The 27,813-nt window shown below is 42.3% G+C and overlaps 3 protein-coding genes across 3 annotated transcripts; 1 reads left to right on the top strand and 2 right to left on the bottom strand.

The window, feature by feature from the left end:
* Nucleotides 1-1,154: 1,154 nt before the first annotated feature.
* On the bottom strand, nt 1,155-6,374 carry wfikkn2a (info WAP, follistatin/kazal, immunoglobulin, kunitz and netrin domain containing 2a). Its single transcript, XM_005946874.2, has 3 exons — nt 4,302-6,374; nt 3,192-3,508; nt 1,155-2,994 (listed from the first exon to the last, which is right to left on the bottom strand). Exons 1-3 carry the CDS (start codon nt 4,512-4,514, stop codon nt 1,794-1,796), a joined length of 1,731 nt encoding a protein of 576 aa, XP_005946936.1. The 5' UTR covers nt 4,515-6,374; the 3' UTR covers nt 1,155-1,793.
* Nucleotides 6,375-10,581: 4,207 nt separating this feature from the next.
* Nucleotides 10,582-17,698, bottom strand: ankrd40 (ankyrin repeat domain 40). The gene is made up of 5 exons (XM_005946873.3): nt 17,095-17,698; nt 16,397-16,545; nt 15,406-16,038; nt 14,307-14,488; nt 10,582-13,097 (listed from the first exon to the last, which is right to left on the bottom strand). The coding sequence occupies exons 1-5, from the start codon at nt 17,226-17,228 to the stop codon at nt 12,954-12,956; spliced, it is 1,242 nt and encodes a 413-aa protein (XP_005946935.1). The 5' UTR covers nt 17,229-17,698; the 3' UTR covers nt 10,582-12,953.
* A 1,516-nt stretch (nt 17,699-19,214) lies between these two features.
* On the top strand, nt 19,215-26,881 carry luc7l3 (LUC7-like 3 pre-mRNA splicing factor). Its single transcript, XM_005946872.3, has 11 exons — nt 19,215-19,490; nt 20,197-20,263; nt 20,373-20,412; nt 20,518-20,662; nt 20,826-20,900; nt 21,894-21,998; nt 22,286-22,447; nt 22,600-23,009; nt 23,190-23,380; nt 24,312-24,526; nt 26,196-26,881. The coding sequence occupies exons 1-10, from the start codon at nt 19,392-19,394 to the stop codon at nt 24,491-24,493; spliced, it is 1,476 nt and encodes a 491-aa protein (XP_005946934.1). The 5' UTR covers nt 19,215-19,391; the 3' UTR covers nt 24,494-24,526; nt 26,196-26,881.
* Nucleotides 26,882-27,813: the final 932 nt, after the last annotated feature.

Here is a 27,813-nt window from a genome sequence, read left to right as displayed (position 1 = left end):
CCCTCCCCCCTTTGTACCTGCGGCTGTCTGGCTGATTATTATGGTCTGTCTGGCCGGCTGCCTGGCTGGTGGTCTCTAAGTGAACTTGATACTGAAATCAGCAGCCAGCTGTGATGTGTAGTACATCAAGGAGGCTGTGCGGAGCTCTGTCTGGAGCTCAGCCAGTCACTTAACACTTGTCAACAGTTCTAATGAAAGTGGCCTTTTCCTTGGTGGCCTCTTTTTCATTAGCAGGGTCAGAGGTCGCCGCCCAAGGCTGGTTGTCGGTCGGTGGGAAGGAGGTTGAGGATGAGGGCTGAGGAAGAGGGCTGAGGAAGGGATTTAGAGAAGGGGATATAAGGCCAGAGGGGAAAGGAGGGAGGGGAGAACATTCAAAGGCTAGCTGGCGCTATGATCAGCTGATCCAGCTCACAAAGCATTTATAAACCCTGCCTCGATTCTCAAATTACAAAAACCTGCAAGGCTGATTTTCTTTTCGCCATTGTCACCATCCACAACCAAGATCTTACCGTGAAAACATTAAAGCGTTTTCAGAATAACTGCGTGTGCTTGAAGCTCTGCACTGACTTGCTTGCTTCATGAGTTACCTTCCCCTGCTCCTGCTTAACTTATTACACCCTTTTACACCCCTTCCACTCCTCTCTCTGTTATGTCCCCTAAACACAGATGTGGCCAACTGAGGGAGCGAAAGAGAGAGAATCAGCCAACATCCCTCTCCTCCTCCCCCTCCTCCTCTTCCCCTTCACCGCGGCCTCTTGCACATGAAAGGGACCGTGCAAGGCCAATGGATGGCCGGTGGGGTGTGTGCTATGCGAGGGCCCCAGACCCAGACACAACACAACACACAGCTCCACAGGCCACCACAGCTGTGCTGGAATGTGACCTGTTTCGAATTTTAATGCCAGACTCGGCCCTGTGTGTGTGTCTCTGTGTGTGTGTAGAAGGAGGAGGACATGGATGGAGGGACATCAACTACAGAACAACATGCACTGCCCGCCTTAACGCTTTGACAAATTGTGGCAGTGTCTGGTATTTCTCCTTCAGCAGAGGAAACAGCATTTAAAAAAATCAAGAAGGAAGGAACATTTTTCAAGATTAGCTTTATTTATTTGCTATCATGTTTTATACATGTTTTAATGAACATTAATGTAGGATATCATAGACAAAATAAAAAACATATCTGGTCCCTATGCAATTAGATCAACAGAGCTAGATCAGTAAAAATAAATATGAAGTACACAAGTCCACGTACAAACACATGGAAACTCAAAAAAAAATCGAAAAATAAAAACAATTGTCCAGAAAATGGAACCGAAGAGCTTATTTGATTCTGGTTGATAAACTGAGGCATTATAGTAGGCTTAAGTGCTGAGGACAGATGTTACAAAATATCAACTGTGAGATACCCATCAAAAAAATAAAGTAACTATACTAATCTTATTAGGATATGCTGATATACGAGTGGCATTAGTGTATATTTGGGTAACATTTGGAAAGGAAAAGGATTAAATACTTTAAACAGGGTAAATGCTTCTGACTATTAATATGCCACTTGCTTAATCCAGACAGTGTACCCCACAACTGAATAAAAAGAAATAACACAGTGAACAGTACGGATGATGTAAAATGTTTTTCTGAGACCTTCTGAGCTGTGTGGAAAATGAGAGAGGAAAGAAAACAACCTGCAGATACGTTTCTAGTTTTGCGTTTGTTGGCAGTCAGTCTGACTGTTGAGGTCACTGGATTTATCTGAAAATGACAACCTGTAATGAGCTTTCAGTTGCTATCAGAGTCTACTGGACGGTGGAGAAATCTTTAATGAAATCGCAGGTTTTCTTGCTGATAATCTCACGCAGCTTCCTGATTCTGCGATTGCTCGAGGAGCCTACAAAGCTGTCGGGCTGCAGGATGGCCATGCCGTTGTGGACGTCCCCCATGATAATGAGCTGCCCGTCGGCTACAGTGATGTTGGGGCAGGGGCAGTTCCAGTCCATGTTTAGAAGAGTCACCTCGAGTGGTTCTTTGCCAAAGAATCTAAGACCCATCTTCTCATCCTTCAAGATCTCCTCCACCGTCACCAAAGCGTGGCCCGACTCTTGTTCCTCTGTCAGCTCGGTCACCCGGCCGAGGATCACGAAGTCGCTCTTGCAGAAGCTGGCCACCATCTTGCCTCGGGGTTTGCACACCTTGCAGTTGTTGTTCTTCGGAAAGGGGCACATCTCTTCACAGGCCTCTTTAGATTGAAAGTTGTTCTCGTTGCCACCGCAGCCTCCGTACACAAACGACTGGCACTTTTTGAGAGTGCTGCTATAAGCCCAGCGGGGCTCGTAGGCTTTGCAGGGGCCTTGAAGGCTTGGAAGGCTACAGGGAGCTGCTAGCTCTCCTCCGCATGACAGCATGCAGGCTTCGTAGGTGTCAAAGTGGTTTCTGTTTTTGTTGCACTGACTGTAGGTAAAGGTGAAGCAGTTGTTCCTCTTTGGTTCATAATACCAGCTTATGCTCTCTTCCCCACAGTCATCCGTGTCTGGACTCTTAAGGCACTCGGCAGCTGGAAAAGGCAGGTTGGTGCTGTTCCCCTCTGGATTTTTACTTTTCGTTTCTTTCTTGATCACTACCAGAGGATAGTGTGATGACACACTTCCTCCAACATTTCTGGCTGTGCACGTATAGATTCCAGCATCCTGAAGTTGCGCGTTGTATATAACTAGCTGACCAATGTTAGTGACCACGACGTTCCCTCGGACGTGATTGGGTCTCATTACGATATTCTCTTTCCCTTTCAGTTGCTTCTCCCAGGTGATTTCCGGACGCGGCTTTCCAGACACTTCACACAGGAAGGTGGCTGTCTCACCCACAAAGACAGCCTGCTGGCTGGGTCCATTGTGTATGGCGGGAAGCTGGATGTCAGTCGGGAGGGTGGTCTGGAGGGCTGTGGTGGGATGTAATGTGGTCTCCACGGGGAGTGGGCTGGTGTTTGGCCAGGTCAGGTGGTACCTGTAGGTAATAAATCAGAGCCAGTTAATGTCTGAGGTTCTTCTTTCATTCCCATTGGGATGTTTTGTACACAAAACACATTAATATTGCTAAACTAAAGTTTAGAGGAGAGTCTCAATTTTTAAGACTGAAGAAGGACAACGTTACCTTGTTACCAAAAAGCAAACAGTAGAGATCTAAAATACTTAACATGTTACCTGCAGGTGACCTCAGAGATAGAGATACCCTTGGAACAGGCCTCAGCGTCCATGTAGCACTTGTTATAATACGTCATGCCATCAGATGCACACGTGAAGTGGGGTTCTCTCTCACAGCGGTCTCGGCACTTACAAACTGGCTGGCCGTCCCAGATGTCACACTCGGACCCTTGCTGAGAGCACATGAACTTGTCGCAGGTGGCACCCTTTGGCATTCCAATGGGGCCCTTGTTCCCTTTGATGTCTATATAGCGTGCTGCCACACAGCTCTTGTTACCGCATACATTAGGGCAGCACTTCTCAAAAGTCTCACAGTCCTAAAGTTTGAAGAGAAAATAACACTTTTCTACCACATATCAGCAGTGAATGGAATCACGTGAACTGGACAAAACAGAGAAGACACTTTAAGGCAGGGATGTCAAAAGTGGAAAAAGAGGAAGTTTTCTGTCATTTAATTGTTTATGTGTTACTTAACTATATTGGTGTAGAATGAACGACAGTGCAGGTGGAGTCTTTATCGCTAGGAAAAGCTGTAAAACGTATGACAATACAGCTAAAAGTTCAAAATCGTTGCACTTCACATTTTCCAAACCCTTCCAGAGGGCCAGATTGGAGTCTTTGCCAGCCCAAATGTAGTCCCCGAGCCTTATGTTTGACACCCCTGCTTTAAGGTTTAAAGAAGTCATATTTTGTGTTCACATTTTTCATTTGAGATACATTTTTGTCTTGAGGATTCTTTAAATACTGTTTACAACAGTATTGGCCAATGTGTGACGGGTGGAATAAAAACTTTGAAAGGAGTAAGTTTAGTTATAAATGCACTCCTGGTACATGACCTCGCCACAGAGGTTATTTTGGCTGTGTTCAGTTTCTATTACAGTGGAAGGAAGGTAATACTTTAATCTACGTAAAAACACAAATTATTCCCACTGATCAGTCTTAACTCCTCTTTTTGTTCAGCCTCGACCGTTTTAACTTCAGTATTCAGTAGCAATGAATGAATTTAAATGATTTTTCTTGAAATGCAGTTTTTTTTTCTCTTATTTTTAAATCCAGTTTGCCTAAATCTCGGTTGCACGCGAACATTTTACAAGCAGTAAGAGAACTCACCTGATCGGATTCGCACTCGCGCATGCAGGTGCTCATAGCATCCACCCACAGGTTAGGGTTCAGATCGTTCGGGCAAAGACCTGCGTGAGAGTACACCACTTTTGCCACAGACATGGGCATTGCTCTCACACGGCAGCTGTCTATGTAAAGGAGTAGAGTATAGCAATGTCCAAGAAGAAACCAGATCCATCGGTGAAACAGCATCCACCACATATCCGGCGCGTAATGGAAGCACTAAAATGCAGAAAATACAACCGGGTCTCGCCGACTTTAGGGCTTTTAAGATGTCTTTACACTAAGTCCAGTCGCGTGAAATTTAAAAAAGAAAAAGAGACGACGAATAAAATTGAAGGTAGAAAAAAAAAGGCGTTTGCGGGACCGGGACCGATCTTGAGAGCTGTCCGGGTTTTTTTTTTTTCTTCCTACGTTGATAGAGGCAGAGGATGAGGGCTGTGGTGGTGCGAACCCCTTTAAGGTCTAGCTACATGAATTACAGTGACCCGTCTACTCGGACAGCATAAACCCAGCTGAGTTACAGTCATGAACAACTTAATTAAAAGTTCGCCAACAGTTTGCAGGCGTTGTTTCACAGAAGACTGGTGAGACACCTGTGCGTAAGGCGCTGCCTGCCTTAACCCTTAACTTGCAATGTCGATGAAAAGTAGCGATGATTCCGAAATTATATCGGGAGTTTAACACCATTTAGTATCCATGAAAAGAGAAATGTAAACTATTAATAAATGTGACGTCGTGGTTTGGCACGAACTCATTCATTCTCATTTGTCAGTGTTAAGATTTTATTCAGTATATGAAGAAAAAAACGCTACTATCCTGTAGCATATTAAGCTTTGAGTGGGCTTCTGTTCAGAGATAATGTTTTACACAGACTGCGTATCACTTCATCTTAGTGATAATGCGCATTGATTACTGTAAAATCTCACCGGCTCGTCTGAAGAAAATGTGACTCTCCAGAAGATAGCGCCAAACTCAGTGCAGTTCCGTCGGGTCTTTGCCTTCTGTACGCAGAGACCACCAAATAGTGCCTGGTTCATTCAGTCTTCTTGGGGTGAAATGCAGATGTGGCTGCACTGTGTCGGCTATTATAACTGTTTTCGCACGGATTTGAACATTTTTATTTTGGATAATAGGTCTTTACCCATCTACTTTGTTTTACCGGGAAACGATTCTGTGCCTCACAAACTCTGATTCACACTTTTCAGACAGAAAACAATTATGACGGCGCACCAGATGGTGTCATACATGTCAGGATCTCTGTTCAAGTGTTTAATTCCTGTTATTTATAGAGACATGTAAAACTATAACAATGTTAATTTCTGCTTCTTACTATTTTGAAAAGAGGTTTTTAACATTATTAGTGTGTTAAATCAAAATCAGTCTCAAACTGCTAAATAAGGAATAACCACTGATTTTCCTTTAATGACTCTTACTGATAAGTTAGTCAATTATAAACTGAATAGAAATTGGTGTTTAACTTTCTTAACTAAAAGCTTTGCAGTGTCTGGAAACCTAAAAGGAAAAACTTTAGGCAGGGCATGCTGCAGTAAAGGAGAGTCTGCAGGGTCATTTGGCAGCTATCACAATATTGACATGCAGGACGTCACAAATAGTACAGCTTGAAATCACGCTGTGAGAAACTGTATCATTTCCCGCAAAAGGCAATTCCAGGAAGTGCTGCAGAAGAGAAGGCCTCAAAACAAAACAAATAGGTTGGAGGTCTGCTTGGTGTGAACAAAACCACAGGAACAAAGGGTTTTCTATAGTCCTCACTTTAAGCCTTTGCTTGTGTTAAATAGCTGGTGCAGCTTTAAAGGAATAAAAATGTTTACATTTTGAAAGCTTCTGCGTCTCTATATGTGTGTGTGAGAGAGGTAAAGAGCATGGTTATGTCGGCTGTGCTTCCCAAGCTGAGTCCCTGCTGAGCCTGAAGAGGCCCACTGTTCTTTAGGCCGAGCCCTGCAGTCCCATTCTCCTCTCCTGTCTGAGGGCACTTGTATAAACACGGACACATAAAAAGGAAGTATATAGAGAATGTGTTTAACACTGATTATAAAGATTCACCTATGGACGTGCATACAGTCACAGTCAAGATATGTTTTTACTGTCTGCTCACTCACACCCCCACCACCACAGACCCCCCCACCCCTAACCTTCAACCCTCAAGACCCTGCATTCCCAGCATAGTCGACACTGGTGCTTACGGGGCATGTCAAATATTGAATAAAGCTACACGGAGGACCCCATGCAGCCCACTAGTCTATCTGCCTTCAGAACATATATTGTCTGAAAACAGACCTTGACTTTGACCTTCTCTGTGCACCCTCTCCATGTGTCTGTGCAGACCGAACAGTCCAAGAACCCGACAATTTTATGTTTGTAATAATAAGAATAAAATATATTAAGATTTTATGCTTATTATACATTATATAATAGACAATCAAAAGCCTGATAACAGGTTGCAGGACAGTTTTGCTATAGGAGTTGCTCTGCCAAAAGTTGAAAATCACTAAAGAGTTTGTTGGATGTGACAGAGAACATCACTGGCAGAAGCCTTCCTGCCATTAAGGACGTCTACTTCCAGCAGTGTTTGCATGAGCAATAAGGGGCCAAGGATGGCACCCTGGGGAACGCCAGTTTTAACCATCGGTATTTCTCCCTTAGCAGTTTGGATTTTACTTCAAATATTCAAAATTACATTTTATCTTGTTTTAAGTGTTCAATAGACGTTCAGTATCCTCGCATTAGTCAAAAATGTGGACATGCCGTCTCATTTTTCAAAGAAGAAATTGACAAATAACTCTAAATATATTTCATATTTTAGAATCCTCAAAGTAGCCACCCGTTGCTTTGTTGACAGTGCTGCAAACCCTCGGACTTCTCTCAATGAGCTTCATGATGTCGTCACCTGAGATGGTTTTCACCATCTCAGGTGACGCAACAAGCAGAAGAGATTTGTTTGGGCCGGGAAACACAAGGAATGGACATTAGACCAGTGGAAATCTGTACTTTGGTCTGACAAGTCCAAATTTGAGATCTTTGGTTTCACCTGCCATGTCTTTGCGCAGAAAACGGATGGTCTCTATATGCATGGTTTCCACCGTGAAGCATGGAGGAGGAGTGTTATGATGTGGGGGTGCTTTGCTGGTGACACTGTTGGGGATTTATTCAAAACTGAAGGCACACTGAACCAGCATGGCTACCACAGCATCCTGCAGCAACATGCCATCACAACCAGTTTGCGTTTAGTTGGACCATTATTTATTTTTCAACAGGACAATGACCCCAAACACACCTCCAAAGTGGGTAAGGGCTGTTTGACCAAGAAGGAGAGTGATGGAGTCCTGCTCCAGATGTCCTGGCCTCCACAGTCACCTGACCTAAACCCAATCGAGATGGCTTAAGAGAGATGGACCGCAGAGTGAAGGCAAAGGGCCAACAAGTGCTCAGCATCTCTGGGAACTCCTTCAAGACTGCTGGAAAAACTATTTCAGGTGATGACCTCATGAAGCTCGTCGAGAGAATGCCAAGAGTGTGCAAAGCAATAATCAAAGCAAAGGGCGGCTATGCTGAAAAATCTAAAATCTAAAACATGTTTTGAGTTATTTCCCACTTTTTGTTTACTACATAATTCCATGTGTTCATTCATAATTTTGATGCCTTCAGTGAGAATCTACACTGTAAACAGTCATGAAAATAAAGAAGAACCATTAAATGAGAAGGTGTGTCTAAACGTTTGACTGGTAGTGTACCTGCAAATAACATCACCTTCTGCCTTTATTTGTAAAAATGCTTGAGGGGTTCTGCACCACGTCGATCCACAGATGCTTTTGCCCACGATTGAAGTCTGGGGATCTGGTGGGGCTGGTTTAAAAACAATGAAGGTGTTATGACTGTTCATACTAAGCTTATTATGAGTGGCTCATTCCATAACAAAGGAGAAGGACACGTCCAGCCACAGCAGGGACCTAAGCCGATTTTTCAGTCTAGACACACAGCATGTCAATGAGAGACATGTAGGAATACACACACAGATAATGTATGCAGTACATCTCACTAGAAATGCCTCGTCTCTCTTTGTAAATTGGCTTTCATTTTCTGAAGACACACACATACATACACGCACGCATGCTTAACTTCTGGAACGCAATTCTGTGTATATTATGCAATATTTGTGCTCTGCAGATTTGCTGTCTCTGAACATCTGGTCACCACATGAACGCCGCTGTATTCATTTCGCTGAAAAGGTTAAGGATTTCACACATACAAGTATCAGGACTTAGGTGATGTTTATGTTCTTTAAAACCAAAAAGGAACATAACAAAATGTGTTGTCAGCTAAGTCCATACCAGAACGATGCACAACACTGGCTTGTTGTGCAAACGTTAAAGTAAAATGAACTTAACCACAGCTGGATGGCGTAGCAGCACGGAGCGATTAGCGCGATATCTCATTTTATCATATCTTGAAATAAATGCCTAAAGTACACTCAACGGCCACTTCATGTACCTGATTAACTACTCGTTAACACTAACATCTAATCAGCCAATCACATGGCAGCAACAATGTAGCTTTAGGTAAGTAGACATGGTCACGATGACCTGCTAGCCTTTAAACTGAGTATCAGCACATAACTATTTCTTGGCTTTAAAGAGATTGGTTTGAGAAAAAGAGAAAATAATCCAGTGAGCAGCAGTTCTCTGAGCAAAAGAGCCTTCATGTCAGAAGACAGAGAATAGCCACACAGCTTCAAGCTGATGAGGCAACAATAACTCAAATAATCACTTCTTACAGCCAAGGTATGCAGAAGAGCATCTCTGAATGCACAACACCTTGAACTTTGAAGCAGATGGGCTACAGCAGCAGAAAGCCAAACCTCGGTGCCACCCCTGTCAGCTAAGAACAGGAAACAGAGGTTACAATTCACACAATTCCACAAACAAGGAAAAAAGACTGGGAAAAAAATGCCACTTTGTCCAACAATTATTCAGATGGCAGGGTCACAATTTAACATCAACAGCATGAAAGCATGGACCCATCCTGCCTTGTTTCAACAGTTCAGGCTGGTGATGGTGCTGCGATGGTGCGAGGGTTATTTTCATGGCAAATTTTCGGCCCCTTAGTACCAATTATGCATTGTTTAAATACCACAGCCTACCTGAATATTATTGCTGACCATGGTCATCCTTTTATGAAAAGTGTATCCATCTTCTGATGGCTGCTTCCAGCAGGATAACAAGCGAGGTCACAAAGATCACATCATGAATCTCGAGCGCGGCAATAAGTTGCCTGCACTCAAAGGGCTTCCACAGTCACCAGATCACCTTTGGGATGTGGCAGAACAGGGAGATTGACATCAGATGCTACCATGACGATATGGCCCAACATTTCCGAGGAATGTTTTCAGCACCTTGTTGAATCTATGCCACGAAGAACAACGGCAGCTCTGAATCGGATCAGTCCACTACTGGCAAAGTGTACCTAATGAAGTGGCATATAACTGTAACGGCAGCATTTAAAATGTAAATGTCAAGCAACTCCTTGACTCCTGACTGGCTGATTGATGTATGCAAGCTATGAGCAATGTGATGACACTATGAGAATCATCTTATCAAATGTACCTTGGTAAGAGTTTAATATACTTCCCTGTGGTTTTATTATACTTAGATTTGTATTTGTATAGCTAACAACATACAAATGGAAAAATATTCTGATGTTTATTAGAATCAACGTTTAGGCTGTAATACACACAGTATCTCTGTTTGCATTACAGAGCAAAAGTGATATTTGTTTAAAAGGGGAAAAAAGGGGAGGGGTTAAAGCTTCCTTATTTACCTGCTTACCCTGCTACACTTCTAAATGACAATAATGAAACCATTAATGTAGCAAAGACTGAGAAAGCTTATCGTGACAGGTCACATCCATAACTGTCCTATGCGACAGTATAAAGATTAGAACTGAACAGTATTTAAATGACTCCCCAGACACAAAGAGCAGATAACTAAAAATTGATTCGTTTCAGTGTAAAGCTAAAATAGTCCAGTATTTAAACAAGCTCAGATTAATGACTGTAGTGAACTCAAAGAAATTTAGAAAAATCTTTAGATTATCACACTAGTCCTCCTGTGGCTCTTCCGATGCCTGTATTTTCTCATGTGTGCCCTCTTGTGGTTGTCACCTGAAACACATTTAATTTCAGTTAAACCTGCAACACAACACATGTAAAAGGAAGAGTTCAGTGTAGATATTCAAACAATTAGTCAGATGGAGATATACCATGCTTTATCAAAGAACATACAGGTCATCAGAAACAAAAACAAACAAAATTAACAGTGCCCAAGATTAATTCTACAAGTACACAGGACGTACTGTATATAAAAATATCAGACTCTGAATGCATAGGTTAAGTCAAACTGCTTTTTCTAGAACAATAAGCAACCCAACAAATACAACGTTAGTCATCGCTTCCCACAGAATCAAAGATGACTCCATAAAAACCGACTGCAAACATGCTGCTCTCATTCACCGGGGCGCAAACCGTCCCCACTTTCTCAACCGAGCTCCTGCCTGACACACGTGGCACAACTTCACTTAATAAAGCATTTTAAAATAGTTTGGAACATAAACTAAGCACTCCGTCTACCTCCTTTCACCTTCACGAAAACCTCTGAAACACCTTCCTCCTCCCCACACATTGCACTTAGCTTCAGCATCACCGCACCCCCCCCCCACCCCGCCACTTTGTGAACTCCTCTGAAACACTTTTTTTTTGACACAAAACAACAGGCCTAGCTGGTTTCAAACATACATACAAATTAATTAAAAAATATAAAACATATAAATACAGTAAGAGCTTCAGGTAATACAGTTGAACAGTAAACAGTTACCACTGGGTAAGAAACCGATTGCAGGACATGAGCGGCGTCCGCCAGCACTGCTTAAAAGAAACGAGCCCCAGCATTGTGAATTAAAGGATTATGTGTCGATGAAAGCAGCATAAAACATTACCATCTAACACGACGTGGCTGTGCCTCTTCACCAGTTTAACAATTAGCTTTCCTATTAGTGTTAATCATCATCTTACATTACTTTGATTTTTTTGTTGTATATTTAAATTTTTAAAAGGTCTAACTAGCACTAGACAGGCCTTGCTGGTAGAACTAAAGCCATTTATACTCCTTTTTTTACTTAAAAAAAAAAAAAAAAAATCTAGTCACCATATACGAGTTTAGGTTTGAATTGAAGTAACAGTGCTATTTGTAATATTATTTCCGCAACGAGGAAGCACTGAATCATAAAAAACAAACCCCCCAGGTCCTTAGCAATCTCCTGTTTCATTCCTTCCTGGAGTTGAATTTCAGTCGAGGATGCCTTCTTTTGTGTGGTTAGCATCTTTGCTGGCTAGATTCGTTTTTGGTTTCAATCCTGACACATTTAAACGTATGGACAACAACTGAATACATTCGAACTCACAGAAAAACGAAACTGAGCGTCGTCCGCAACCTCTGCTGGGACTCGAGCCTCGTCAGCCTAAAGCGTTATTCGTGGTCTTGCTTTATTAGTATTAGTATAATTGTAAATTAAATAGGAACCCTTCACAGTTGACAATAAGTTTTTTAGTGACGAAACAGATTAACATACCCTGCAAAGCAAAAGTGACATTTGTTTAAAGAGAAAAAGAAAAAATAAGGGGGGGTGGGGCAGTTTCAAGTGGCTGCAGTTTTATCTCCAACATTTAAGTCTTACGTGAATAAACAAACATAACTAGATCTTCCTTTACCACAGTGTACAACTGAATGGTGTCACTATGCAGGGAAACGAGTACTCCTGCTCAAACGTGTCCATCCCTGTGGGAAAGAGATTAAAGCGTCATCTCTGCTATCGTCTAATACAAGTAAAATTAGTCCAGCGATACTTCAAATGTCACCTGTTGTAAGATTAAATCCACCTTGAGAATTAGGCCAAGAGCAGATACACTGCAGGAAAAAAAAAAAAAAAAAAAAAACACAGTTTTTTGCCTACAGCATATATGAAAGTGTGTACTGGAGCCAGTATGTGTGATATCACTCAACAGGTCACGTCCACTGTGCTGCGCCTGGTCCTGTTCTGTTGACTTGATTATCTTATCAGTTAGAGTTATGCAAATCCTTCCTGTTGCCCTCTGTCTTCTCTGACCACAGCCTGAACCAGTATAGAAATGTGTCCATATAAGGCTATTGCAGAATCCCGTTCAAGTCCAGCCCATAAGGAAGACAAGCCAGTGTCCTCCTCTGTTGTCCTACTGGAGCCTTGGCACAAAGTGCAGTGGGAGGAGAGAAAAGAGCTAAAGAGATGAGAGAGGTGTCCGAATACTTCTGCAAGTCATCGAGGGCACCATGCATCAGTAATCACTTAGAACTGGTTTGGGTACACAAAAGCAGCGTGAGGGTCAGAGGAGGACAGGAGGGAAACAATAAGCTACAGTTTGGGGAGGGGGAAAAAAAAAAAAAAAAAAGATTCCCAGTTAGTTAAACTGGCAAAACACCAAAGCTGAACAAAACTGTAATGAGGGACCTGGGAAGGCAACTAGTTATGGTTGCTTGAGGGTAGCTATAGAAGCCCACTGTAAGCAGGGGGACTTCCAGCTTTTTGGGAGCTCTAGTAGGTGAGTCGGGAGGCCTTCATGTTGTAGCAGGGTCTGTCTGTTAGGCCCCCAGACCCAGAGAAGAGGGACAGGCCTTCTGCTTTCTCCAACACGACCTCCAGCTCCTGAAAGTCCTGCAACCGAGCCACGTCCTTGTCCTGGTCAGGGGACAGATAGTCGCATTTAAAATAGTCAACACTACAGTTTCAACAAGTTCAAGTTAAATCTTTTTTTCATGGACATCCATAAAGTAGAGAGGACATGGATATGACCAAAGAAAGAAAAATGGAATCACTGAATTCTAAACTAACACAATAGCACAGAACTGTGTGTGTTGTTGCTGAGAGCAGACCTCCTTACTGAAATCTACCACCCAGTGCACGTACCCCCCTCAATTATTTTTTAAATATGAAGGTTTAACCAATCAAGAGACACAGACCTGAAATAGCTTACTTATGCCTTCAATAATTTTATGTAACTGATGCTTAGCTGTGTAAAGCCCAAAGCTTCTTGTCTTTTTATGTCAGTGGAGTTCAGTTTGGGTCACGCTGGGGTTGGACTACAATACAGAACCACTTTCAGCTACTTTGAATTTTCACAGACTAAACAACGAATGTAAAGAGAAAACAAAATGAACCACTTGTTGCAGCCCTACATGCTGCAGCTTTGTCTTTATATATTCATTCTAATTTGATCACGCAGTCATCATTTGGACATAAAAGAACATGAACACAGTGTACCGACGGGGGTGGGAAGGTTTCAATGGAAAGTTAAAGTGGCTCACAAACTACAGATTAAGAGATTTAGAGAGTGTCACATGCATGAGTCAGACAGAGGAAAGCAGTGAGACTAAAAAGCTGAATAGTTTTGAATATATTCCTAACCTAACAGGACAGGTGGCATTTCTGTGCTAGGCAGATACTAAGCATGCATTATATACGACACGTCAGCCTGAGAGTGGCTTTGGTGCATTTTCATTAGGTGTGTATTTTGCACGAAATTACACAGTAGCAGAAGATATGGCAACCTATAATATTCACAACAACCTTTTGTTTAAAGGTTTAAAGTTTCAAAGTTTCATAGAGTGAGGCCAATTTTGTAACCACACAGACAGCAGACTAAATATATTCCACTTTTTCCCCTCCACTGAATTTGTTTGTTATACTATCCGTCTCATGGTTACCTTTAAATAAGCCCAAGAAATAATAATAAAGAGGAAAAAAAGCCTTTAAATGGCTGAAATTGTCTTTCCACATCTAAGATGCTGTGACAGATAAAATCGGTCTCTTGTTCTCCATTGTGTGGACATGACACTGTACAATAACATCATCAGCCTACACAGAGTAAGCAGGCTTTTGTGTCTGTACCTTTCTCAGCATGGTGTTGGGCAGCTTGCGGATCTTCTCCACGTGCTCGGCGCTGATATCCAACTCGCGGCAACAGACTCGTAGAAGGGAACGATAGGTGAGCTCCTGGCGGTCCAGCTCCACCTCAATGAAGTCGTTCTCCCGCGCACTGGGGTTCTGGATACGCACCTTCAGTACCAACTCTAGAGAAAGAGAACAACAGCAATACATCTTTACATTAACCACCAAAGTATCACACAGGCGCCTGGGTGCATCTTGTCATTTTGGCTGTAAAATTATAAAATAATTCTTATCTTTCAGGAACCATTTTGTACTTTACAGCTCAAAGCGGTTGAGACGTTTTGGTAATCTCAAGCAGACATGGTAACATGTAACCTGTGGAAATGCAAATATATGATTTTTCTGTCTGTGCTCAGACAGCAGCATCTTATGAATGCTTTGTACTATTATGAGAGACTGAATATTCTTTCTGAACAGTTCATTTACTGATCATTTAAAAAGTGAAAAGAAAGGGTCTGTTTAGTTTTTATGAAAGCACATTAATAAAGAACGCATGCTGGTTATGTTTTGTCATAAAGATCAGCTTCTGGTTTGACAGGTCGACGACATCATGGAGTCAAATTAAGTTGTTATATCTGTGATATTATTAGTAACTCGGCTGCAAATATCCATACTGCCATGCCACATGAAAGTTTTACTGTCAGAACATTCACCGACAAAGTGTCAAAGAGCCTGGTTCTTTCTTCACCCTGCTACGCCTGACACCAGCGGGCGTTTAGCAGTGTGCAATAATTTAATGGGGCTTTGCTAGCTAAGGAGTAAGTCACTACTCTCAGCTAAGAAATCCTTACAGCATGCAGTTTCTAGAAAATAATCCATGCTGTTGTTTTTATATTTCTATTTGCATAAACATTAAACAAACAAGATATATAAAAAGTAAACCACTCATCATGTCTATTAGAAAAATGTGCTGATACTTGTGGTGCTGCACCTCGACACTTCAGAGTAAACCAGCGGAGCTGTTTCTTCCCACTTAATGTGTTTGAAATTGAGATAAACATTTCCTGTTATTTTAATCTTTAATTCACAGTAAACCCACCTTGTACATTGACAGGGAAGGTGCTGGTGAAAAAGAAAGGCTGGAAGGCTGGCATGGCACCACCAGCCTGGCCGTAACTCAGTTGCTGCGGGATAGACTGCTGTCTGCTCACAGTCGGGTTTGTGCTGGCCACTGGGGCTTGGACCTGGCTCCCGCCGTTGCTAGCCAAGCTGGGACTGGGTGAGGCCAGTGGAGGCGAACACACGGTGCCGTTGTGCACCACTGTGTGCGGGTAGTCGGCGTGGTTGACAAGGTGAGGCTCGACTGATAGGTCCATGGGTACCGTGCAGTTAACGACAGTGTGACTGTGGGAAGCAGCCGTGCTGGGTGACACACCGTTCTGCTCGTTCACAGGGATGAACTCCCCAGTCTGGGCTTGGCTGTGGTTGATGGTGGGATTTGAGGAAGGAGCGGAGGCATCGAAGACGAGCTTCCGAGGAGGCTCGTGTGTTGGTGAAAGAGATGCCGAATCACTCTGCGTGTCTTCAGCGTGCTCTCCAGAACCGTTTTGTGTAAGGTGAATCACCTCTGACTTCTTGTCCATCTTGGAATACATAAAGGGCGGGTTAGACAGGTAGTTTGGGACGATTGGCAACTCGGGCTCCTTCACTTCAGGCACTTCCTCCACCTCAACTGTTGTAATAATGATCACAAAAGAGGGGGGATTATTTTCTGCAAATAGACTCGAAACAATAGCAAAGACTGCCGCAAATGCGTCAACACAAATACCCAGTGTTATAACTGATTATAGATATACACTTCACTCACTCAATCACACTTACACATTCATGCAGTACTTTTATCTATGCCTAAGCACTTCCTAACATTCACACATTGATGATGCCCAAGAAAGCATGCAGATCAGAGGAGCCGGGTATCGATCCACTGAATCTACAACTGGTGGACAACCTGCTCTACAACCTGAACCGTAACCAGCCCAGTTTTACCAATGTGACACAGGGAGCAGCAGGGTGAGAAATGTTGACTTTACCTCCTAACAGTCTTTTGATCTCCGGCTTGGATGTCAGTTGTGACGCTAACTCATCCTTAGCTGTGAGGATGTCTTTGTCCGCTCCACAACTGAGTAAGTAGGACACTATGTGCTTGTGATTCCTCTTGCATGCCCAGTGTAAGCATGTCCTGCAGGGATTATTGGAGAAACAAAAGAATTTAGTGGTGTACAAAAAGAAAAGGAACAATAACAACAGAAATATACTGTATCACTCAAGTGGTACCACCTCTCATTAAGCTAGCTATAGTGTGTGGCACTGGCATACAAATGGAAAAATATAAATAACGTATATATTACTTTAAACTTTAACCAAAATCTCGACATAACTCTACTTGGTTCTTTACGGGTGCAAAGTAACTGATGATGGGCGCATGCGTGAAAAATGAATAATCAAAGGTTGGTTTGTGTTTCCGAACTCAGTAATCAGGCTATAGCAAAGAGAACAGGCTTGTGTTTGAAGCAGCCACTTTACTCAATATTTTGCTTGATTGCTGGTTTGAAAGAAAAGCTAAAAGTGGCAGCGCCGGCTGATTAACAAGCCCTCTTTGGCGTAATAGGATAACGCTGAGCAGTGTTTTTAATCCCTGTAGCTTTGCTCTGCAATGACTGCACTCAACTCCTGGCCGGCTGCAGTCGCGACCGAACAAATACTACTATAAATCGGTGAAAACACTCACCATCCGTTGATTTCGTTTTGTGAGTTGACATTAACCCCACTCTCCACTAACGCCCGCACTTCATCGATATCCCCGATGGCAGACGCCTCTCTCAGCTGCTCCTGTAGCTCTTTATCCAGCGAATTTGTGGACATTTTTGGTTCACACGGCTAGCGACGTGCGCTCATAGGACACGCAAAGACCACGCGAATTATGTTACCAATACTAATTAGCTAAATATACTGGTTACAGCTAGCATTAGCTACCAGGCTAACCTTACCTACTGGTTAGCTCGACGAGGTGCTAGCTTATGGCAGCAAATCGCTTTGGCTATTTCAACTACGTGTTGACCGTCTCTGGCGTTCACACGTCAAGCCGTGTCCCCGCCGCGTGTTACTGCTGTTAGTTCGCGTTACAGTGGCACCCCATGCACTCGCTATAAACTCATTCAATCAAGCAGTAGTGTCAGAGCTTCGTCAATCCACTGCCAAAAACACCACCGCCTCATCTAGGGGGGGGGGGGGCATCTTTAGATGTGACAACAGTGAGCACAAATGTTAGTTCCCCTCCGAGGAATCGCGTAGCCAGTGCGTTTCCCCACGTAAATTGTGTGATACTGCCGTTAGCTGTCATGAATAAGGAAATAACTGGGGAGATAAAAGTTCAAAAAAGGATAAGCGGAAGCGGATGGATGGATGGATAAAAGTTCAAAGTACTTTAACTGTTTTTGACTCACACGTGTTGCAGGCAAGCTGGAATAAACCTCCCTACACTTATAATACCCAGTCCAGAAAAAGCTAAAACAGCTGTTGATTATTTGTCCCAAGCACACCTGTTACTTTTGTTTTTATATCCGTTTTAATAAAGTTATAAATACTGGTTTTAAACTTGCAGTACATTTTTATGCTGCATTTCTTCAGTATGCCACTAGAGGGGAGCAAACACCCACGATACTACACTAACTTGAACTTTGGCGTAAGATACACCAGGGATACTACAGCTGCAAGGCAGCAATTTTAAAGAATGACAATTTCAGACTCTGTGAGTGGCGAGGGAAACTGCAAGAAGACGAGAGGAAAGAAGATAAGGAGTCTTAGTGGTAAAATACGGAAGTACGAGAAAGCATTTTAAGGAAGAGGTTAGCAAAGAAAAAGTAGACATGAGTACTGGGAGGCTGGGTGTACAGCAAAGAGAAGTGGCAAAGGAGAATAGTGGATTGTATGTAAGGCTCTGGACACTAATATGACCCATATGACCACCCTATAAAAAATTTTTTTGAGGCACTACTGGATGTAAAATGATGCAATGCTTGCTCTGAGTGTTGCTGTAGAGGTGCATAGAAACTCAGAGGGAGTTGAAATGAGTTACTAGATGGTAGTAAGACCTGTTATGATGTATGGTTAAATGAAAGGAGAGGAGGCAAAGTTACAGTTCATAGATGGAGTGAAGGAGGACATGCAGACGGTTGGTGTGACAGAGGAAAACTAAAACACATTGGGGACATTAACAGGAAATTTATGTGGACTTGCCTTAATAAATATTTGGTCAGCACGGAAGTCACAAAAGTATGCATTTATTAATCATTCCTGGCAGTAATCAGATCTGGCAAAATCTGCATCACTGAGATAGATTTTGATGATGTCATAGCACTGCAACTGTGAAATATGCAGTCAGAAAGCTTCGCGTATGCTTGTTATGATCAACATTCACTGAGTTTGACGTTTTTAGTGTGACCGATGGGAACTGAGTAAAAGCAACAAGTAAACATTATATATTACAGTATCAAATAAAGATCCAGTACTAGTGGAAAATAACATTAGTCTGAATGCCCTTGTGTGATAGCCTCTGATGATATTTTTCACACACCACCACAATCTGGCTCTTCAATGTGGCATTTGTCTTCAAGAAACTTAAAGAAGTCCAGACGCTTTTCTTTCCAAGCTCATCAGACTACTCTGAAGTTGCTTCCGTTGTAAACTTTCAAAATAAAACAAGGTATAACCATACGCAGTGCCGCAACATCGGTTTCTGGTCAAAATAGAAATAGAAATTGCACATTTTGTCCGTTTTTGATCAGTGGTAAAGTTTGCGGCACGAAACGGAGAACTGAATCCTGGACACGATGGTCAGACTAGTACTTCCGGTTCAGAGGCCGCGGGAGCAGCTCCTGGGCTAGTTGTATTCGGACTGTTAGCGGGCGTTGTTGTTACAAGGTCTGCCATTTTGATTAGAAGTACTTCGCGCAGCAGATGGTGTAAATTGGGCCTTCTGGATATTATTGTAGTACTTTAAATTAAGGCTACATTCCTGCAGGAATAATGCTTTCTGCCGCCCAGTTACTCGACGAGTTGATGGGTCGAGATAGAAACTTGGCCCCTGACGAGAAGCGGTCTAACGTACGCTGGGACGACGAGAGCGTAAGTTAGCATTCTAGCTACCATTAGCTTAGCTAGTTTTAAAACCTATTAGCCGTGAGGTGTCCAAAATAAGCGTGCATGGCGTGCGCGGTGGGTACCGGCTAGTTTAGGCGGTATGGCCTCCAAATTAAAAATTTTCGATTCACGCACAGAATCGATGGCGAAAAGCGGGCGGTTTGAGTCAGTGGTGCTTGAGCACGCGTGTTAGCGAGATTAGCATCACGGTTTGGTCATTCTTAAAGGGTTTCATTGGGCTCACTTCAGTTTTAGCAACTTGTTTTCTAGGTATAGTTGAGATAATAGTTTAACTGTGTTAATACAAATGATTTCGACGTGCTAATGTGTGAAAGGACCTGCACATTACGTTCTCTAAAGGTTATGCTCTGCTTATTGCATAAACTGGCATTGCGATGTCTCAAGACTAAATACGGTTACATACATGTTGCTTTGTATGTAATTTGGCATTAATATTTAATATTAGTAATAAATACTGTTTTCCATGCTGTTGTGTTTTTGTTGCACTTGCAGTGTTGTGGGTATTTTTTGTGTTCTTAGTTCAAGCAGAAATTGATTAGGTGAATTTATACGACTACCACATTCATTTGCTCATAGTTGGTGTAAGTAACATGCTGTCACTTAATCCAATGTAATCTACTATGGAAGCAAAATTTACATAAAATTGTTTGATATGTTTTCTTTTATTAAGGTCTGTCGGTACTATTTGTGTGGCTTCTGCCCTGCTGAGTTATTCACAAACACCCGCTCTGACTTGGGTAAGTTGGGAACTTTGTATTCCCAAAATGTATTATAATCTGGACAAAGCCCTTGAGGTTTAACAAACAACTATTTGACAATAATATGTTTATTGTTTTGGGTTTCCAGGTCCGTGTGAGAAAATCCATGATGAAAATCTTCGAAAAATGTAAGTTCTTATTTTGGCTTTTTTTCCTTTTTCTTTCAATTTTTTTTTGTTTTTTTGGCTTGATATGTTACACATAACTAACCAATTCTGTGTTGTTATATCCAGGTATGAGAAAAGCTCTCGCTTCATGAAGGAAGGTTATGAGCGAGATTTCTTGCGCTATCTGCAGTCACTCCTGGCAGAAGTGGAGCGGCGGATCCGCAGAGGGCATGCCCGGCTTGCGCTTTCCCAGGCTCAGCAGAATGCAGGGGTTCGTGCTTTTATTTGAGAACATCATTCTCAAACTCTTCTGTGCATCTTCATGTTTTCTCGGACCACAGTGCAAGTTATGAATCTAAAAGAAAATAACATTACCTGTATGTTTCTGCTTAGGATTCATTGAACTTAATTGTACTCATGTATTCATTCTGTAGGGCCCTGGTCCATCAGGAAAGAATGAGGAGAAAGTCCAGGTTCTAACAGAGAAGATCGAAGACCTGGTTGTGCAGGTTTGCCCGAAATCTTTAAATTGGTAGTGTTTGAGAAAAACTGAAAGATTTGAACGCGGGTTGGTCTTCTTGCATCAGGATATCTGACGGTCTCCTACAAGTTCTTCTTCCAGTGCCTTGCTTTAGGGTTTGTCACAGTGGAACACCTGCCTTCCTCTGACCTTATTACTAGCATCCTCCCCTGTCACGATAACTTTCAGCATGTCCTCCTCCTCTACATCCATAAGTCTTCCTTCCTGGTTTCTCCCAATGAATATTTCAACATCTTTAACTCAGCCTCCTTGAGCTCTAAACTGAGTTTAACTCATACATCATAGCAGGTGCGACTACCAGCTGATAATCCTAACCCTTCACTCTAGCTGCTATCGTTCTGTTACAAATCACCCCTGACACTCATTTCTACCCACACCTCCCTGTCCGCACTCATGTCTTCACCTCTCTTGTGCGGTCTGCATTACCTCGGCTGGTTTACCACATATATTAAAACTCCTCTAATTTAACTCCCTCTGAACCTCTGCACCTTCACTGTTCGACCAAAATTTGTGAATTTAGAAGGTGTGTGGAGCGCATGGCTAACTGTACATGCATTTGAAAAGAAGACTACATTAGAGTACAAGTCTGATAAAGGCTGTCCTGTCAGGAGGTTCATTGCTACCCACACTTGTGCAGTTTCTCTTTAAAATAATTGAATAATAAACAAATGTAATTTGTGGAAGGAGATTTTGAACCCTTTGGCAAAATAAGGAAACATGTTGCTGTTCACACTGATCTAAGTGTAAGCTGACTTCAGACTTGAAAGCATTAAAACAGGAACAGCTACCTGTTGTGACCACAGCTGTTTTTGTGCATGCACTCTAGACTGTATGACATTTCAGATGCTTTTCCCTGACTGTGTTACAGATCACATTATTTAAAATAAAACTCCCTAAATTCTTATATGCACTCCATAAATCAAGTCGTGACATTGTAACATGGCTTTTGTCTTTTTCTCAGATTGAGGAACTGGGCTCTGAGGGCCGAGTGGAGGAGGCCCAGGGAATGATGAAACTGGTGGAGCAGCTGAAGGAGGAGAGGGAACTACTCAGCTCCACCCCCTCGGTGAGTCAGTTTACCCTGGGCTAATCGGCCTACAAACACAGCTTAAGATGGCATAACATGAGCATCACCTACTATCAGTCAGTTAACATGAGTTTAATTCCATTTCAATTACAAGTTTAAACCCAGCCGGTGAGCTAAAAGTTATTTTTCACTGTAGCTGTATTTGTTATTAATACTCGTAAAGTAAAATCTGTGTGAGCTGGGCAGGCAGCTATGATGCAAATCAGAAATGTTTCCTTATTGTTTGATTTGATGTCTAATAACAAATTTATGTCCTTTCAATCCAGACCATCGAGAGCTTTGCTGCCCAGGAGAAACAGATGGAAGTGTGTGAGGTGTGTGGGGCCTTCCTCATTGTGGGCGATGCACAGTCCCGAGTGGACGACCACTTGATGGGGAAGCAGCACATGGGCTACGCCAAGATCAAATCCACTGTAGAGGAGCTCAAGGTGACAGGATTGTGTCATTCTTGTATCTAGAACTTTTTACAAACTTGAGCTGCTTGAAAGAGTGTTTCAATTCAACCATGCTTGGTGTTGTTGTTTAAAAATGTCTGCAAATGTTAGAAATTATATAATATGTAATATTTTTGTATTCTCAGGAAAAACTGCGCCGTCGCTCTGAAGACCCTCAGGGTGAAAACCCAGCCCTCAAAAGAGAACGAGAAGAGCGGGAACGGGAGCGGGAGGAAAGGGAGAAAAAGCGCAAAGAGGGGGAAGAGAAGGAGAAGGAGCGCGAAAAAGAGCGAGAGAAGGAGAGGGAACGAGAGAGAGAGCGAGAGCGTGAAAGGGAGAGAGACAGAGAAAGAGAGAGGGAGAGAGAGCGGGACAGAGAAAGAGAGAGGGACAGGGAGAGGGACAGAGAGAGGGACAGAGAGAGGGATAGGAGGGCACGTCGAAGCCACTCTGGCAGCCGCCACTCCAGTCGAGCATCGGACAGGAAACGGAGTAGATCCCGCGAGCGCCGGAGGTCCAGGAGCAGAGACAAGGACAGGGAACGCAAACGTAGCAGGTACGACTGACCGGACTGAGCGTTGCACTTGGATTTATAGTCACGGAAATGTCACACATAAAGCAGAATCCAATGAAATGTTACAATTTAAAACATGAGGGATGATATATTTATAATTCTGAATGATTATTTTCTCAAAAATCATTTTAACCACAGCACTTTTTCTTGCCTTTTCTGTAGGAGCCGGGACAGAGAGAGAAGACGCAGCCGTGAACGCTCCGACAGGAAACGCCGCTCCCGAAGTCGTGACAGAAGGAGATCGCGTAGCTCAGAGCGCAAATCTCACCGCCACCGCAGCCGTAGCCGAAGCAAGGACCGGGACAGGGATCGGGAAAAGGAGAGAGACAGAGAGCGGTCATCAAAAGACAAAGGTACCGTCTGATTATTTTTGTGTTTGTTGCTTCCTCATCATCCGCTGTCCTTCCAAACAATATATATTGAATACCATCCCTCCATTTATCTATGCTCTTCCACTTATCTAGTTCAGGGTTAAAATGGGGGGCTGGAGCCTGTTTCACATGGTGAAAGGCAGGGCCCACTCTGGACAGGTCTTTATTAGGAATACCTTGAGGGAATTTCTTCAACACTGGCAAAAGCATTTTATTATGCATCCAGGTAAAAGTCTCATTGAGATGGAGAAAAAAAAATCCTAGTGAGACTTTTGGCTGCTCTCAATGAGTCACAATGAGTAGCTCCACATATTTGATTTGGCAGATTTTTATGCGAGTTGTCTTCTACCCGAAAGAGGTTTGTGTCTCTTCCCGGGATCAAACCCCAGATTTTCTCCTTGTTAGGTGAATGTTTAAACCACTACACTGTGGAGCAACTAATTTTAAAAATGTATCAATATGAATTTAAAAGAAACCTATTGTAGTTTGAAATTGTGTTACATAAAGCACTTCACACAAAGCACTTGTTATGTATCTTTTAGACTACATGAGCGGTAATTGTACAGTCTCCCTCTTTTGTCTGTTTAGGACAGTATTCCATAAATGAGAAGTAGTAGGATTACTAATGCATAATATTCAGGCACAGATAATTTTGCTAATGCCAATAAAGGGCAGTTTGTTTGGTGCTTACCCAGACAACCTACTTACACAATCAAGCTGTTCCCATAAGAAGTCCTACAGCAGTCTGTGCCCATAACAAATGAAAGAGGTGAGCCAGAGCTCGACACAATCCTACTGAACATTTGTGCATCAACAAGCACCTGTTGAACTCTTTAATAAGACAGTTTAAACTGAGGTTCTGCAAACATTTCTTGCTAATGTGTGCAATGTTTTCTCTTTTGTTTTTCTTCAGACCGTAAGGGTACAGAGGAGAGGAGCAGCTCTAAGAAAGACAAGCACTCAGACGGAGATGCAGCCGCCATCAAGGCTTCTTCAGAAGCGGAACCGATGCAGACGGAGGCGGCTGCCTTCTCCCCTCTGCTAAACGGCCAGCAAGAGCTCCTCCATTCTGAAGGTGACACTCAGTCCAATTAAAACTGATCTGATAGGACCTCAGATCAGGCTCAGGTAAGTGCGTCCTCCTCCTCACACCTCCCCTGGCTCTCAACCCAACCCCCTCCACCCTCCCCTCTCACGTCCCCTCCCCTACCCACCTTTCCCATCTCCCTTTACCCACCCTCTCACCCCTGCTCTCCCACCCTGTTTATGTTCAGTTCAATGCCTGTGATTTTGTCTTATGTACTATATGCAAATATCTTTATCCTGTTTTTGAATAGTGCATCATAAGTATGCACTGAAGATGAAGGACTAGGCCCGATGAATGAGAAGAAGGTAGAAATCATTCACACAAAGCCAAGAGGGAAAGGCCAGTGTAGTCCTGAGCAAACATGCCCAGAGGTACCCCTCGTTTTGTATCGGTTTTTGATCCTTATAGATGTATATTTGTCTTTGTGGACAAAATGGCAGAAAAAGTTAACGCATCCAGTCAAGATTTCCTGCCTGTATTTACTTGTTTCTTTTATTTATTTATTTTTATATTTATTTATCTTTTGTTTGTTTTTTTACTTTGAAGTAGCAAAATGTAATAATTGCTATTTGTTGCTGTAATAATCCATATAGGGAGGAAAACCAGTCACTGTGTGTGTACATGTTTCCATTTAAAAACCTTGGCGTTTTCTTCTGCTCATATGTAAACGCACAGGTGAACACACAGCCTTGGTCAGAGGTTTCTTTTTTTTTTTTTTTTGTCACAAAGAAGCTATTTATTTTGCCATATTTATAAAGCAATTGCCATGGATTTGTTGTCCAGCGTACTGTGCCTGATGATGCCATGCCAGTGTGTGTTTGGGGGGTGTTAAAGCACCGGGGGTCTAACGTAACCTAACTAACTGGAGGGTAGGGTTTATCGAATGAATTGCAGCTGACTTCCATACCTCACACAGCGTTGGTGTTGTGAGCGAGACCACATGAGAAAAGGGCAAATTAAAAATCATGGATACTCTCTGACTCTCAAACTGTGCAGGTACTCACCCCAGGTACTCCTTTCTCTACCCACATCCATTTCTGAATGCTGTTGCCTGTCAGAAAAAAAAAAAAAGCAAATTGTGTACTTCTCCAGAACACGAACTTGAAAGCTTGATTGTGTCACATATACTTTTAATTGTGCCTTCTTTGTTTTCCTATTTGTTAACTTTCAAACATGTTTGGGGAGAATGTGCGATAGGATTGTCAGAGAGACACAGATGCACAGACAGCCTGCCTCATATTCCTTTGCCAAATTGGAAATCGTTGCTGATGTGTGCTTTTCCGCAGTGCTTCGTTCGTGTGTTTTTAAAAATCTAATTTGCTCAGGTGTTTGTAATTTTACACTTAAAAAAAACATATCAAGTGCATTTCCTCTTTGGCAAAGCAGATATTGTAGTTTTGACACTAAGTTCAGGTTTAGACTTGAGGCAGCTCCTGAAGAGCTTCTTTAAATTGCAAACTTGTGCAAAATGTACAGAAAACAAAATAATCTCAGGGAATTTTGGCCAAATGCAGTCAAGACTTCAAGTGTCTGTTGTGCTAGTAAATGGATAGCTTTGTGCATTATTAGCAGTGTCTCTTGAGGGAAATTTGACTATCAAATGACTTTGTAAATTGTTGTTGTTTGAGTGGCAGCAGTCGTTGCTACAAGCGGATGTTGTGGGACCCTGGCTAACATCGCATTTTGTGGACGTTTCTTTATGCTCAACAGGGGAAGCTGGAATATCTGGTTGAGGAAGAAGTTGAAGAGTGCACCCATCCTTACCCTGAACCTGATACTTCGCTGCTTAAAAACAAGGTGAACCACAAATGTGTAATGGCTTATTTAAAGAAACATGAAAATAAATAAAAACGCATAAAATTGAGGAGAGAGGACAGATTGCATCGATTTTTCTTGTTCCATTACCTGTCCATCTTTTGGCTGGATAAGGATAGTTGTGGTTCATCTGTTTTCTGATTTTACTGGTCAAGATGTCAGCCAGGCATCACTTAACAAACCAAACTTAGAGAAACTCTTTATGGATTTTTGTTTTTTATTTTGAAACTCTTTCCACATCCTCCGTGTTTCTTGGCATTTAGTGAAAATAAAATAAAATGAACAGTGCTTGTGGTTTGTATTGATTTGTCAGGTTCTACTTCACTTCCTGACCCCCCTTCTTTTTTTTTTTTCTTTTTTTTAAGTCAGTTGAAGCGTATGTACAGTGTTAGACCTTTTGAGACAAGCAGTGTCTTCTTTTCTCCTCTACTTTAGAGCTCATTTTGATCGCTCTTGTTCCATAACTGTAAAATACTCTGATTTAATTTTGATCAATTTTGGAGACTTAATTTGTTTCTTTTTTTGCCCTGCTTTTATTGTCCATGTTGTACCACGATGAATAAAAAGCAAAATCTTGTCAAGGGTGTTTTGTTTTTTGTTTTATCCAGTGTGGATATGTACACAAAAACTAGTCCTGAGTCAGTGGCAGAGGTAAAAACAGACAGATGTGCTTTCACCACCAGTGCTGCAGTCTCATTAGCATGTTTGATCTGCAGCTGGATTTACATCTTTTTTTTTTTCCCCAAATATTTTTTCACTGACGGTTTTCCTAGTGAATTGTACCATCTGCCAAATACAATGTGAATATTTGATCAACATCCAATGTGTGATTTAAGTCTTTCCATAATTACTTTGATCAGTTTGTGTGAATTCAATAGGCTGCTAAATGTTTTATTATCAAAGTAAGAAACTTTTAATTTGATTTATTTGCAGAAGCATTAAAATCAGCTGTTTTCCAGTTTGCATAGGTTTAGATGGTCCATAGAAGACGGAGTGGCCTGCATGTGGTTATAGCTACTGTTTCAGAGCTGAGCTCAATATTTGTCATATTTTTAATATGCTTCATAACTGTAAACAAAATAACAACAGAATTCCTGTAATCCAAAGTTAAAGTACCAAATAATTAATAATTGAATTCGGGTGTTCCAATCACCTCACTGGCTACACCCAGGCATGAAGGTGCTGCAATGATTTCTGCGAATGTGTCCAAAAGAACGCCTTTGTGATGAACTGGAGACTAGAACCAGGACGTATCATCCGACATCAGTGGGTGACCTCACAAATGTGCTTCTGGAAGAATGGTCAAAAATTCCCATAAACACCCTCGTAAAAAACCTTCCCAGAAGAGTTGAGGCTGTTGTAGCTGTAGGGGGTAGGTCGACATCATATTAAACCCTGTGGATTAAGACAGGGATGTCACTCAAGTTCATAAGCTTGTGAAGGGAGAACTCTCAGAAATTGATTAGCTTTATTTCCAAATAACGCTAAACTATTAATAAACGTGATTTTGTTG

This window comes from Haplochromis burtoni, unplaced genomic scaffold (assembly GCF_018398535.1).
Source record: "Haplochromis burtoni strain Fernald_Lab_line unplaced genomic scaffold, NCSU_Asbu1 Contig_498, whole genome shotgun sequence".
Classification (NCBI taxonomy): Eukaryota; Metazoa; Chordata; class Actinopteri; order Cichliformes; family Cichlidae; genus Haplochromis; species Haplochromis burtoni.
The sequence above is the reverse complement of the archived record's forward strand: the minus strand, read 5'-3'. Positions and strand labels throughout refer to the sequence as shown.